General features: G+C 39.2%; 2 protein-coding genes across 4 annotated transcripts; one reads left to right on the plus strand and one right to left on the minus strand.

The window, feature by feature from the left end:
- Window positions 1-171: 171 nt before the first annotated feature.
- On the minus strand, window positions 172-12,497 carry Glt8d1 (glycosyltransferase 8 domain containing 1). Of its 3 annotated transcripts, none has more exons than XM_076835246.1 (10): window positions 12,008-12,497; window positions 6,840-6,893; window positions 6,652-6,750; window positions 4,009-4,222; window positions 2,442-2,559; window positions 1,994-2,078; window positions 1,580-1,692; window positions 1,100-1,266; window positions 882-994; window positions 172-722 (listed from the first exon to the last, which is right to left on the minus strand). In XM_076835246.1, exons 1-10 carry the CDS (start codon window positions 12,315-12,317, stop codon window positions 532-534), a joined length of 1,464 nt encoding a protein of 487 aa, XP_076691361.1. In that variant the 5' UTR covers window positions 12,318-12,497; the 3' UTR covers window positions 172-531. The 3 variants fall into 3 exon arrangements, with proteins under 3 accessions (XP_076691361.1, XP_076691317.1, XP_076691449.1); XM_076835202.1 differs by having other exon boundaries at window positions 11,903-12,497; XM_076835334.1 differs by lacking the exons at window positions 4,009-4,222; window positions 6,652-6,750; window positions 6,840-6,893; window positions 12,008-12,497 and having other exon boundaries at window positions 2,524-2,557.
- Spcs1 (signal peptidase complex subunit 1) lies at window positions 12,350-14,061 on the plus strand. Its single transcript, XM_076835522.1, has 4 exons — window positions 12,350-12,731; window positions 13,029-13,088; window positions 13,172-13,258; window positions 13,679-14,061. The coding sequence occupies exons 1-4, from the start codon at window positions 12,519-12,521 to the stop codon at window positions 13,802-13,804; spliced, it is 486 nt and encodes a 161-aa protein (XP_076691637.1). The 5' UTR covers window positions 12,350-12,518; the 3' UTR covers window positions 13,805-14,061.
- Window positions 14,062-15,428: the final 1,367 nt, after the last annotated feature.

Raw genomic sequence — 15,428 nt, forward strand, 5'->3', positions numbered from 1 at the left:
TGGTAGAGCACTTGCCTAGCATATGTGACACACTGGATTCAATTCTCAACATTGCATATAAACAATAAAGGACCATCAATGACTAAAAAAATATATTTTTTAAAAAAATCTACATTGAACTCCTCTCTTAAACAGTGAAGGGATAGAAGTATTTATCTGAAAGCAAAGAAGTCTACTGAAAAATGTAGGTTTATTTACAGATTGGACCACAGGTTTACAAAATTAAAACCAAGCAGCAGTTTTGAGCTAGCCATACCAGCTAGCTGAACTGGTTATATCAGTCTTATCAGTTCTTTCTTCTGGCCAGTCAGCACTATAGTAAGCAAACAGTTGGTAAGACAGATGGAGACATATTTATAGTCTATCTGGGAAGCTAACTGCCAGACAGGGCAATTTGTCATCTTTGCTCAGCTGAAACATCTCTTTTTCCATGGGCTGCAACAAATAGGAATTGAGGCCTACCAACTGTTACTTCCCACACTGTTACTTTCAAGGATTTCCTGAGAAATGCTTGTAGTTTTAAATTCTAGTTTACTTTATGTTTGCGATCTCCATATGTCTTCGGATTAGGCTGAATTTGCCTGTTGGATCTGGAATATACCATTTTTCCCAAACATCAGTATATGAAGCAGTTCTTCCCCATGGTTTAAAGTGTCCATTCCAATGGAGTAACTTGGCAGCCTTTACAAACTGAGGTGAATACCGTTTTCCAGCACTGGAACCTTAATATTAAGAGAAAGCCAAATGATTATACCTGTCAAACACAAGGCAATGCCATGCCAAACAACTTGAAACAGTGTTAAGTCCAATTCTTGAAGGTGGTTCCTTCCTTGGACACTTAATCCTTTATTAGCTTAGGAGTTGGTTAATTAATTACTTACCAAGATGCCGGACATTCCACATAGGATCAATGGTGGAATGCTGCTGGTAGAATACAATAAGCAAAGGTGGTGTTGTGATGCTGCCAGCCAGTGTTCTGCTGTACAATCCCTCTCTTGGTGGGAAAAATAACAAATGTCAATGAAGTACTGACCAACTTCTGTTGCTCAAGATTCTCAGGGTTGAAATAAGTTTTTGACTAGGTCAGTTATATACTTACTCAACATTGAGTTTCATCCATTTTTCCAACTGGTTGGTTATATTCTGTCGTTTCCATTCTGTCAGGTTTGCAACGAAAACTCCAGGATTAAATGAGCAGGTACTGGCTTTCATGGAAAGTTTACGGATTCTTTCCTTTTTATAGTCAAGATAGCCAATGTAATTGTACTAAAAACAAATGGAATACATACTCTTGCTGCTTCAAACAAAAAAAGATTAATAATTTTATAGCCAGTTAAGAAAACAGCTTGTTAAACTAAGACTTCTAAGATAATTAGCCAATAAAAGTGAGGTTGAGGTTCTAAGGCAATGGAATCTAGATACTGATATTTCACCAGATATTCAAAGAGAATTGTGTTGTCAGGTCTATAAATCTAGAAAAGAATGCTTGAGTTGGGGTTGAAATAATTGGGGAATGTAAACAATGGAAAAGGATGAGCTCCTTCCTTTTTAAACCTTTATGGGGGTGGGGGGGATTTACTTGGTTCCCTGCTCCACGGATGACAACTTTAGTAGAGGTTGAATCACAATCTTCTGAGAATGCAGCTGCATGTCCTGGTTTCAGTGGTGTATTGTACAGGGCAAGAATATCACCTGAAATGGATATGCTGTTAAGATTAACATTTCTGGTTGCCTTGGGATTCCCTGTTCCACTTCCCCCTATGGTGACCTTTTATTAAATAAATAAATAAATAAATAATATACAACATTGTTTAATTGTAGATGGACACAATACCTTTATGATGTAGTGCTGAGTATCAAACCCAGTACCTCACACATTCTAGGCAAGTGCTTTACTACTGAGTCCCAGCCCTAGCCCCAAAAGACCATAAATAAGACAAACACTACAGCCCACAATCTGGAGAAAAGCGCTCATGGTAACATTATTTGGTACCTTGCACAATTACATCATCATCCATGTAAATGGCCTTCTTTGCACTGGGAATGAAGATTGGCAAGTAGAACCTTGCAAAGGTTAGCTGAAAAAGGAAAGAAGTGTTGGCATAGGGTAGTGCCTATGCTTTGCTTCTTTTATTTTTGGTGGGGGGGTACTATAGATGGAAAACAGGGGCATTCTACCACTGAGCTACGTCCTCAGCCCTTTTGAGACAGGGCTGCCTTGGCCTCCCAAATCGCTGGGATTACAGGTACCTGCCATCACACCTGGCTTCTGCTTTTATTATAAAAGGTTCTTAGAACCCTTGGCAGAAGATAGCCAAAAGACTCTTAGAACTGTCCAAATTTGGTCCCCTGGGCAAAACTTGCACTGAACCCGTAGTTATCCAGGAATTCTAATGATTTCCTGATCCTCCCAAGTATAAACAAGGATGCATGGAACTCACTGGTTTCATGGACTCCCCCTGGTCAGGATCCTCCTTTACTTTCCCTTCCAAAAGTTTAGTGTCAAAATTCACAATTTTGTACCTGATGTTTTTCAGGGAACCACTTTTCAGCCAGGACCTGATTTAAAAACAAACAAGAAACCACTTAAATTAACTATTGATGTTTCCAAACAATAGCCTTACCTTTGCTTTCCTAATGAGAACATAATGTTTTTTAAAATATTTATTTATGTATCTTTAGGTAGACACATTTTGTTTTTATGTGGTGCTGAGGATCGAACCCAGTGTCTCATTCATGCTAGGCGAGCTCTCTACCACTGAGCCATAACCGTAGCCCGAGAACATAATATTACTGAGAGAGATCCTAAGGACTAAATGGGTGTTTTCAAGCTCCTTTAAGACTTGGTTTCATCATCTGAAATAAGGTCTATTCCCACTAAAATCTCTCCCTGAACCAAGATATGGAACAAAAACTACTATAGAAAAATAATAGAATTGAGAAAATCCTATCACCACATGAACCATTTAATTCTTAAACTTCCAAATACACTGAAGAAAATAAGCCAAAGTGTAATGGAGTGAAAGCTAATTATATAGAAAGCTAGTAGTCTTTACCTATAGAATGACTATTAATTCACTGTAATGATCTTAAGTAATATATCTACCCAAGTCAAGTAATTTAAGAAAAGCCAGTGTTTCCTGAAGAAGTAATGCACATTGTTTTCTAGTCCACTCCTAATCCACATTCTGAAGACACTGTTATTTCTGTAGTCTATTTTAATGCAGTATTCTATATCTTAGTTGGATTCTGAGTTTTTCAAATATGAGAAAATCATAACTTTTCATTAAATATGAACCATGAAGAAAGCCACAAGGAGAGAAATGTCTTAGAACTTTGACAAATGTTAATCTGTTAAGCTGTTTCTTGGAATAAACTTGACAAGTCTTCATTTATTTTCATGGATGAGACTCCATCAAATTGTGTTTCTTTTAATCACAGCAATTAAAATAGTTAATGACCATTTACTGAGCAATTACTATGTGCTAGGTGCTTGACATACCATATGCTGAGTTTGATGTTTTCATTCCAAAATTACAGATGAGAAAATAGCCACCCTGGACTAAGATTTAGGTCAGAGTCTGCTCACAGCTTCATCCTACCATCCTGCCATTGTTCCCAAGTGTCTTTCCACTCTAAAAATACTCAGAGCATATCTGTGAGATACGGAATTTATGATTAAGAAGCAGTAAATAACACTGCTTATTTCTTTGAGAAAGCTGTATTACCAAAAAAATAATAACTGGAGCTAACAGTGTGCATAGTTCATTTACTTCCTGGCATAGCTCTGTATCATTTCTGCTATCAGGGACATGATGCTTTTGATACAATCACATGGAAAAATGTACCATAGTTTATATGTGTATAATCCAAACTATAAATATACACCACATATGTATACATACATGTGTGTATATACATGTTTATATATTAAAACAGTCCTGGATTGGCAGCTGGTCTACTCTAGAGCACCACTAGAGGCAGAATCATTAGGTAAGCAGAGCTCACCGGAGATGGTCTGCTGTATCATTGAGGGTAACAATGTAGAAAATCACACTGGAGCGAGTATTGTGCTGAATACTGTTCATTGCTGCAATGGCTCCCCCAAGCCTGTCTTCAGATGCTGCAATGACCACAGGAATCTCTTCTTGTCTCCTCTCAACTGCTTGTCGGGGAGCATTTGGAACAAAATCTATGGGCTGAAGCCCCAGAATTCCTGAATCTGAAAAAAACATACAGGAAGGCACTGTGATACAAACACTATCTTATAAACTTCTGATACAGAGTCCAAGACAAGGAAAGAAGTAAGATGATATTATGGTACCAATTTACCTTATTCTCTCCCATTAAACTTTGAAATATACAACCCAGAAATTGTTTTCCTGTATATAACCAAGCTTTTGCAAAAGTGGAAGATTTTAAAAATCAGGCTGACAACACTGATAGACTATTAGTAAGAAAGTAGCAGCACCTTTCTAGAATGTATTGTAGTGATTTGGCTCAAGAGCCTTAAAGAGGTACATGGCCTTTGACCTAATCATTTCCCTTGCCACCACTCTTAAGGACAAAATCTGAAAAGTAATCAAAAGTCACAATTTTAGTTGGGATATAGGTTGGTACCTAGCATACACAAGGCTCTAGGTTTGATTCCCCAGCACCACACACACACACACGAAAGTCACAATTTTATTCATAGTTGTGAAAACCTAGAAATAAACCATAAATGTTTTTCAAACTACAAATCATTTAAGTAGGCATGAAATCAGAATTTAATGAGACAGGATCCGAATGTTTTCTGTGATGCTGGGGATAGAGTGCAAGGCCTTGCCCATGATAGGAAAGTGCTTTACCACTGACTTACATCTTCAACCCCCTGATTAGAATTTGAATAGAAAAAGCTTCTAGATTGGAGTAGAAAATTGAATTAGAAAACAGAACGCATTACACCCAGTAACTAAAAGTACGATGTAAACCTTCCTTCTTGCCTTTTTGTACTAGTCCCTTATATCTAGTTGGTTCCATATCAGTGAATTCAACCAATCACAGATCAAAAATATGAGGAAAAAATTACTATACTGAAGAAGAGCCTTGTTTTTGTTGTTACTACATAAATATACAGTATAACAACTATTTACATACCATTTACACTGTAGAAAGTTAAATCTAAAGATGCTTTAAAGTATACAATAGGATGTGTGTACATTATATGCAAGTACTATGCCATCTTATATGAACATCCAAAGGTTTTGATGTCCTGGGAAGTCCTAGAACCAGTCCCCCATGGATACAGAGGGATGACTGTTTATTCCTTCATTTATTCCATCATATACTGGGTATCTATTATGTGATTGGCAATACATAGGCACTGGGGATACAGCCATGAATAAAACATACAAATCCCTACCATTGTGGAGAATGAGTAACAGATAATAAGTATATGTGTGTGTTGCATGTAATGCATTTGGTCATCATCTGGAAGTAATTATAAGAAGACAATTTCCTGTGGAAACAAGTAAACTATGCAAGTGAAATATTAAAGAGTTTCTGCCACCACGGTGAAATGCTTATGATAAAATCACATGGAAAAACATGTCATATGTACAATTTAGTATAATCTCAACTCTGTAGGAAAAAATATACACAGAAAAAGATGGGAAGTTTATAGTAATTATCTCTAGGCAATGAAATCACTCATTCAACTAATATTTATTGGATACTTCCTTTGATCGATCATCATTCTTAGGTATGGGAAATAAAGAAATGAACAAATTGCCTTCATGAAGCTTTTTTTATAAAATTTTTCCACCAGAAGCATGTATTACTTTTTATTTGTATATGCTATACATAAATATATACATACATATTACAAAACATGCTTACCAGGACAATGGTAGGGCATGTGCTTAGTTTGAATAAGGCCATGGGTTCAATCCAAGCACCAAAAAAAAAAAAAAAAAAAAAAAAACCACCAAAACAACATATACAAAAAAACTATATGCTATAAGTACTCAATGAAAGGGAAAGTTAGTATAGTCTTCCTCTGAATCAACTATAGTGGGTAGCAAGCAATACAAAAATGATTTTTGACTAATACCCTGAAGCCTTAAACATCCCTCAATACCAAGGTAGAAAAGTGCAAGCAATTTAAAATAACTTGTAATTATGCAATGGTTTTTAAAAAATTAGCTGATAAGCTTTTATGATTTCTATTTTATAACTTGAGTTCTACTGATGTAGTTGCTCAAGTTAAAGTAACAGGTGAAGGAAAGTAACCAGAATGACACTCCTGGTAACCAAATCATGCATCAAATATCAGGGTCATGTGCCTGCTCACATCTTCTGAAGCCCTGACCTGCTGAAATGTCAGCAGATAGCAGTCCACAGAGGCCCCTCTAAGGCCTCTGTTTTAATGAAAAGGAATATTCTTGTCAGATAAAATTCTTAGCTAACAACTTGCTCTACAAGGAGAAGAAAAGTATGGGAGGATACCATAAGAGCACAATGAGTACCCACCATGCCTATTCCCAGAGTCTTTCCTAGTTTTTGTTAAAGCCAAGAAGCAAGCTCATTTCCTTATCTAAATTAGGATGTGAGATACAGGAAACTCCAGGTCCTCAACAAATTCCATGATATTAGTAAGGTTTCCCATACCTGAAACCTCATTCCTTAGTAAACTGCTCAGTCCAAGGAAGTTATGGTGCAAAACCAGTAAGAAGAGAACAACAGCCAGGACCAAAATGACGATGTTTACTGAAACAGATGGAAAAAACCTGTATTAAGATCTTTTTTACCTTTGACTAAGTTATAAAAAAACAACATAACTTGCAGAGAGAGCATACCTTTACGGAATGACATCTTTTTCTTCTGTCTTATATAAATACTAGTTATTAGCCCTACAAAACAAAATCAAGCCCCCAAAGTCAGTAAGTACATGAAAATGGCCATCAAAATGCCAACACTTATTCAGGTAGAAAGAAGAGGTTTATAAGATACTCTGCTAGTAACTCATTTTGAATCCATAGTCTCCAAGAAACAAATTTGGGATCTGAAATCTTTATGGTAGTCTTAATACTTAAAAATAACTTAGAAATATGTAGACTTAGCCTTGTACATTGTATGCCACCACAAGATGGAAAGCAAAAGACGTTCTATCAAGAATTCCTAATGTTGGGCTGGGGATGTGGCTCAAGCGGTAGCGCGCTCGCCTGGCATACAAACTGCCCAGGTTTGATCCTCAGTACCACATACAAAGATGTTGTGTCTGCCGAAAACCAAAAAATATGAAAAAAAAAAAAATTCTTTCTCTCTCTCAAAAAAAAAAAAGAATTCCTAGTGTCTAGCTGGGTGTGGTGGCGCACGCCTGTAATCCCAGCAGCCCAGGAGGCTGAGACAGGAGGACTGAGGCGCTAAGCAACTCAGTGAGACCCAGTCTCTAAATAAAATGCAAAAATAGGGCTAGGGATGTGGCTCAGTGGTCGAGTGCCCCTGAGTTCAATTCCTGCTACCAAAAAAAAGAAAGAATTCCTAGTGTCTAACCACTATAGAAACATTTCAGAATGAATTTACACTTAAAACTCCTTCTTAAATATGACATGGGCTGCTGGGCACGGTGGTGCACACCTGTAATCCCAGTAATTTGGGAGGCTGAGGGAAGAGGGTCACAAATTCAAGTCCAGCCTTGGTACCTTAACAAGACCTTCAGCAATTTAATGAGATCCTGTCTCAAAATGAAGAATAAAAGTGCTAGGGAAGTAGCTCAATGGTAAAGTGTTCCTAGTGCCAAAAAAGAAAATAAAAAAAGTAGATATGGACTCGGTTCTCTGTGTCATAGTGACCTGAGAGTTTACAGTGTTGTTCTCAAATATTAAAAATATGAGGGGGAAGGGGAGAGGGAGAGGGGGTGGGGAGAAAGAGATGGAGGGGAAGTGGGGGAGGGAGGGGCTGTATTCCCAGTGACTAAAGAGGCTTAGACAGGATGACCAATCAAGGATTGGTCTCAAAATGTAAAAAAAATAATAAGGGCTAGGATGTAGCTCATTGGTAAAGGTCCCTGGTTAGATTCCCAGTACCAAAAAAAAAAAGAAAAGAAAAGAGAAAAAAATGAGAGAGCTTCTTTCTGTGCATATATGTTGGTTTGCCCCCTATTGTGTGAGGCACGGGTTCGATTCTCAGCACCACATACAAATAAATAAAATAAAGGTCCATCAACAACTTAAAAATATTTTTAAAAAAGAAAAAAAAGGATACCCAATATTCTCATTCTCACCTGGCTAGTCCTCCCCAGCTCATATCACCTTTAATTTTTCAAAACAAATAATTCCATGGAAACAAGATTGTAGGTGAAACTAAATTTATTTATTTATTTTTTTTTTAAAAGAAAGAGTGAGAGAGAGTGAGAGATTGGGAGAGAGAGAGAGAGAATTTTAATATTTATTTTTTAGTATTTGGCGGACACAACATCTTTGTTTGTATGTGGTGCTGAGGATCGAACCCGGGCCGCACGCATGGCAGGAGAGCGCGCTACCGCTTGAGCCACATCCCCAGCCCGAAACTAAATTTATTAAACAATTATATTTTTACAACAATCTCTGTGAAATGTTTCATTAAGACAGACTTTATGTATCCAGGATATTGTGATTCTACATTTGAGACTTTTAACTCTTTTTTAACTTCATCTTCACCAATAATATGGTACCTTGTGTTTACATAAGGCAATTTATTTTACAAAGCACTTTGAAACATATTTCTAAGTATCAAAGTCTGAATTAATTTCATCATAGGTAAACTGTGTTGACTTATCAAAGCCTTTCAAAAATGGAGAAATATATTGAAGTATTTAAAAACTAGAATCACAGGCCAGATTACAAATTGGGGGGAAAGTAGTTCAGACTCCTAAAGAACAATCTAGAACAAAAACACACGCTCACACACACCCATTTCTTTCTAGGGCAATATACATGAAGTATATTAATGATCATCTTCTCTAAAGAATACACCGTATATACCCTAAGCTATGTCTCTTATCACATTGGTGGGCTAAGCCTTACTTACAGAAGCTGACAGATTGGGAGCTGTTCAGATAAAGACCTAACATCTGCCTACTTTAAGCCAACTTCCATCTAGACTGGATAAAACAATCTCACTCTAATAAATCCCTGCTACTTACTGGTACAAAGGACAATATGTTACCATGTCAACTTTTATAACAGTTACTTATAAGGGAGCACAGTATGAGGACTGAAAGGCACATGTACTTGTGCTATTTCAGTTATCTGGACACAAGAAAAACAATTTCAGAAAGTATTTAATTACTTAAATAGATCAGAATGGCAGAAAACACTTGCTCCTAAAACTCTTCAACATGCAAAATGCCAGTTATCATAAGAATTTGTCTGATCCCTATTTCTTTTCCTGGTAATAAACCTTCCTTGATTTGTTTAAAAGGACTTCTCACAAAATTGTATTTGTAATCTGGATGTATAATAGTAGCTATATTTTTGAAAGAGTACACAATTGTGTACAATTTGATCAGTAATATTCCATTGTTTATAACAAAAATTAATGTTTCTTTTAGAAATTTCAATTAGAAATTAATAAACCTTCAAATTTCAAAAATCAGTCATAAAAATAAAACAACCTAAGAGGATGATGGGGGAGCATGGGAGGAATAGACAAACTCTAGATAGGGTAAAGGGGAGGGAGAGGGGAAGGGAGGGGTGTTGGAGGTAGAAAAGGCAGTGGAATAAGATGGACATCATTACCCTAAGTACATGTATGAAGATACAAATGGTGTCACTCTACATTGTATACAATCAGTGATATGAAAAATTGTGCTATATATGTGTAATATGAACTGAAATGCATTCTGCTGTCACATTAGAATAAATTATAAATAAATAAATAAATAAAACACCCCTATTCTCACACAAATCCCAGGGTAGGTATCATTAATATGAAAGAAACCTTAAAAGAATACTTTGCCAGTTTACTTGCCGGCAACCTGCATTTATATGCACACTTCCAATGCTGTTCCTGTTTTTCGTTCTCTCCTGTCACTATAGCCTAAGCATTTCTTTTAAAGTCCATTCCACTGGTGTTGTCTATCGTCTATCCTATAATTGTTTTCTTGGTGTAGTTTCATCAACTTCTTTCCCTCTCTGGTGGATCACTCCTCTCAGCATTCTAGTATGTTCAAGTATCTTCCAGTTAATTAAAAAAAAAAAAAAAGACACCATTCTTCTCACCCCCCAGCCCCCAGTTGACCTACAGGCCTTTTTCTGCCTCTCTTCACTTTAAACACCTGAAAAGGATTTAGTCTCTAGCTCCATCCCCACCCCCTTTTTTTTTTTTTTGTCTCTTAAAATTTTTAATTAGTACATTATTATAATTATACATAATAGTGGGAATCATTCTTGCACACAATACTCTCCTTTTCAGCCTCCAAGTCACACTTTTGTTCCTACATTCAAAATGCTTTGAGTTGGACATGTGGCAAACATTTGTAATTCCAGCTACTTGGAAGCTGAGGCTGACAGAAGAATCACAGGTTGCAGGCCAGCCTCAGCAACTTATTGAGATCCTGTCTCAAAATAAAAAAGTGCTGGATATAGCTCAGTGGTAAAATGCCCCCTGGATTCAATCCCCAGTATGGCAAAAACAAAACAAAAACAAAAACTCTGGTACAGTCCATCAAAGATTAGTCATCTTTCTGACCGCCTCACCCCTTATTAATCCCTTCAGAGGCCATCAGGAAAGTTCACACCATTCTTCCTCCTTAATTATCAAATTGTCTTGTTTGTTTGATTATTCAGTCTTTCCTGACTAGAATGTAAGCTCTATGAAAACAGGGACCACAATGAAAATATTTACTGATATATCCTTGCTACCTAAAAAACTATGCCTGGCAAATGGTAGTCAGTATGTAATGTCTGTTTAAGTAATCCTGCTAATCTGGGAGCAAGAATAGTTCTCTGCTCCAGAAAGAAACATCAGTTTTTGGTAAAAATCATGAAAAAAAAAATTCCAACATAAGGAAAAACATGGGATTCCAATGGAGCTCTCTCTCAAAAGGAATCTAATAGGCAATTTCTTTTTCCTTTATCTTTATAGTTCAAATACTTTAAGATCTCTATATGGCCATCCTACAACAGGCACTTGAAGAGACACAACGCAAAGGGATATTTCTATTTAAACGTAGAACAAGAAATTGTTCAAATACACTGAGAAATAGAGGGAGCTATCTAACTCTTTAAAAGACCTGTTTAACTCTTGCCCTTCTCTGCATCTATCGGCTACAGGCGCTGGCTCTTTCTGAGCTTGGGAAAGTGTCAAAAGAGACCATTTACTGAAGGGTAGAAAGAAAGGGCAGAAAGTGAGTATATAGAGCCACTTTCTCCTAACCCTTCACTGGGGAGCTGGAATTTGACTTTGAGCAGTTATGGAACCTCCCAGGCCCCACGCTGATCTGCACCTCCCTGGGCTGCCACATGTCCTCCACCTCTTTCCCCCATTGCTAAGCCATCTGTCATATATTTTTGGGATGATGTGGCAGTATACCATGACATATTTGGGGATCTAGGAAGGCAAGAGCTTGGGCTTCGTCGCAGTCGTGTGCTCAATGACGGGGGAGGGTCCAAGCTTTTGAAATACCCATCAGCCTTGGAGGAGCCCGGGATCCCTTGGTCGGTCGCTACAGGGCGGACCCAGCTTGGGTCTGCGAGGGCAGATGAAGCCCGCAAGCAGGACAGTGGGCCGAATTTAGGTCCCCTTGGGCGCTGGCTCTTTCCATGCTATTTGAGGGGCGGCCCACAACCTGGTACTACTCCCAAGGAATTTCCTTTCTCTGGAGGACATGGCTCGGGCTACCTCCACTAAATTCTAGGGGTCAACAGGGGCCCCTTACGGTTAGGAGTGACGGAGAGGTGGTGTGAAGCTCCCGGGTTCCCGCCAGGCCGCTTTAAGACGGTCAGACCAGTCGTGCCCCTCAGCCGCTCTAGGCGAGGCTTACCTGCTGGAGGAGGAGGAGGAGGAGCAGAAGGAGGAAAAGGAGGAGGAGGAGCCGACGCCCGCGCCCCGGCCCGCCCCGCCAGCTCAGCGCCCGCACCGCAGGCCCCGGGACCTAGCCCGCCGTCCGGCCGCCCGCGTGTTCTGCACCCCGGGTCAAGTCCACCTGCCCGCTGGCCCACAACTTCGATGGCAGCCACGCCGTCTAACAACCCCAAGCTGGCCAGCGGCCCTGACCACCAGAGCGCCACGCTCAGCAGGCGCCGTGGGACAGCCCGCCGCCGGGGTCCTTGCCGAAAAAAGGCCGTCGCCATGGAGACCCGGAGCGTTCCGGCAGCAGTTAAGCCGGTGGCGCGGTGGACAGTTTGCAGCGCCGGAGCCGCGGTTCCCGGGACTCAGCAGCACTGACGGCAAACCCCTCGCGGGTGCGTAATGCCTCAGCCCGGTCGTTGCCTCAGTCCTCGCGGACGGTGCGCCGGGCTGCGGCCAATTTGGAAGGCACCAGTCACCTAGCGATGCCGCGGGGCGGGGCCACGGTCTGTCCCGGCTCGGCGGACACATCCGTTTCCGGGGCCGCGGCCATCACACAGCGCGGCTTTGCTCGCCCTCCGGGCGACACACGTCCTCAGACTCTGAAAGCTGCGCTTCAGTGTCCGTCGCTCTCGCTCTGCTCTCCGCCTACTGAGTCGACCATGCTGGAACATCTGAGCTCGCTGCCCACACAGATGGTGAGGTGCTGCCACAGGATCCCAGCCCGCTACGCTAAAGCCGGTGCTGAGCGGCTCACAGCCTAAGGGTTACTCTCCAACCTCTTTCGCGAATTGTGCCTCTCGGGTCCTCTTCTCTTCCCCAAAAAGGATTTCCCTTGTCGGTGTTCCGTTAGGACGCGCAAGCTCCCCCAGGAAAATCAAAATTTAAACCCCTGATCTTAGTGTTTCCCTTGCCGAAGTGGTGAGTTCCGGGTGCCAAGTGTACCTCCTCAGTGGTGGAACCAATTCCTTTTTTACCCTCTCCATTACCTCTAGGATTATAAGGGCCAGAAGCTAGCTGAACAGATGTTTCAGGGAATTATTCTTTTTTCTGCAGTAAGTATTGGTTTTACATTTAATCTTTTTTAATCGCCCCCTCCCAAGCTTGACTGTATTTAATATACTTTGTTTGTCTCTAGATAGTTGGATTTATCTACGGGTACGTGGCTGAACAGTTCGGATGGACTGTCTATATAGTTATGGCCGGATTTGCTTTTTCCTGTTTGGTAAGAAATTTGTGGATATTTGAGTGTTAGTAGCAACATAAGTTTTCTGAGTTGGGTTGCTTTGATTGCCCCTGAGAACCACAACCAACTCTTTTTTCATGTTTCCCATCAGTGTTTCTCCTATCACTGAGAAAGTGGAATGTCAAGTAGTGTCTGATTGTGTAAGCTGCATACAAAGGTACATTTTCTTTTGGCAGCTACTTCAGGCAAGAGTCAAAGCTAGCAAGAATTTCGCACAGTGCTCACATTGCCTCCTTATAGTGTCTTGTCTGGACAGTATGACTCAAAACTTTTATAGGAATATCAGTTGTTGCCTTGGTTAGAATAGGCATTATTTTGGAACCAGGCATTATACATAAAAATAGTCTTTTTAAACTTTTAATACATATAATTTATGCATTTTTCTCTGTTCTGGCCTAGCTGACACTTCCTCCATGGCCCATCTATCGCCGACATCCCCTCAAGTGGTTACCTGTTCAAGACTCATGCACAGAAGACAAGAAACCAGGGGACAGAAAAATTAAGAGGCATGCTAAAAATAACTGATTTGGGTTCTCATGACTTACCACCTGCTTTTTTTCCAGTTGCTTTCACATGCAAACATGAGCTGAAATCACCTATGCTCTTACAGCACAGATGGGTGTAGATTTAGTTGTCATTTATATTTCACTTCTAACCCAGTTGTGTTTTGGTTTATAAATATTTTAGACCTTATCTTATTCTGAAATGGAGAACAGAAAACAAAAGTATGCAGTGTTTCTTTCAGGTATGCATAAATAATGAATAAATGCCTCATAAAAGTACAGTTTGTCGAAATTTTATAATACATTGAGTCGTTAAACTTTTTAAAACTCACCCATGTCTAAAGGGCCATTGGTTGTTTGTTCTGCAAGTTTATTAGTAAAACCTAAAGTTATGGTTCTAAAAATATAAGCACCATATTCTGTAGCTGGAAGTTCTTAGTTTACTATTGTTAACAATAATTGTTAACAATAGTAAACCCTTCTGAAGATTTACTAATGTAAATCTGTGGCAAAATGAACATTTTAGTAGCCCTAAAATTAGAGCTGTTGTTAAGCAGAAAACATTTAATCTCTATTTTACTTAAAGGTGGACCAAAGTGAAAACCTACAAGCTTCTAATGTGGGAATGGCAGTAGGAAGATTATTTAAAGTAATGTTATATTTCTCAGTACCAGGGCATAGGACTTCAAATTATGAGTTTAAGAAAATATCAAAGATAATACAGTAAAAATGAGTTAAATATTTTTTTTAAGGTAAGAAAAAAATTACTGGACACGGTTATGTACCCTACAAACTACTTCAAGCTACTACTGAGGAGGCTGAGATAGGAGGATCACAGGTTCGAGGCCAACCTGAGTCACTGAGTCCCTGTCTTAAAAAGGGATAGGGATGCAGCTAAGTGGTAAAGCCCCTGGGTTCAGTCCTACTACCACAAAAAAAAAAAAAAAAAAATGGGGGGGGGATTAAGATAGAAATAAAAACAAATACATCATTAAGTATAATAAATGTGATTAGTTAGAAGCTCCCAGATTCAAGTTACCTCATGGTCTCAAAATGAATTCCAAAGTTTGAAAACAGGACAAAGGATATATTGGGCAGATATAAGCAGAAAGCAAGGTTAACAGTGAAAGAGTCTGAAATCCATAATTGGAGCAAAAAGGATATATGGTAACTGCCAAGATGTCACTTAATAATCAATATACATTGAATACGATGTAAAGTATATAAACCACACTTAAATATACAAGAGTTTGGCAAAACTGCAGACCAATACTTTATCTTTCAGAATATGGCAGATCAAATAGGCTATATTGAAAGACTTTTCCACTTGTTCCCTGTTCCTGGAATGCCTTCCTTCAAATGCATAACTTACTTTCATCCTTTCACTGAGGTCTCTAACCAGATGTCACTATCTAAAAGAGCTTTCCCTGCTGTCCACCTGAAACACAGTAGTATGCCATACCTACTTAGTTTGCTGGATTGCATGACGTTTAATATATCTCACAACATATATTTGTTAATTGTTCTCACTAGAACATTGGCTCCATGGTAACAAAGACCCGGAATTAACAAATCGGTTCCTTGATCAAACTAGCCTCAATTCAAGGGCTTAATAGCTATATATATATATATATATATATATATAT

The sequence above is a fragment of the Callospermophilus lateralis genome, chromosome 1, assembly GCF_048772815.1.
Source record: "Callospermophilus lateralis isolate mCalLat2 chromosome 1, mCalLat2.hap1, whole genome shotgun sequence".
Taxonomy (NCBI): domain Eukaryota; kingdom Metazoa; phylum Chordata; class Mammalia; order Rodentia; family Sciuridae; genus Callospermophilus; species Callospermophilus lateralis.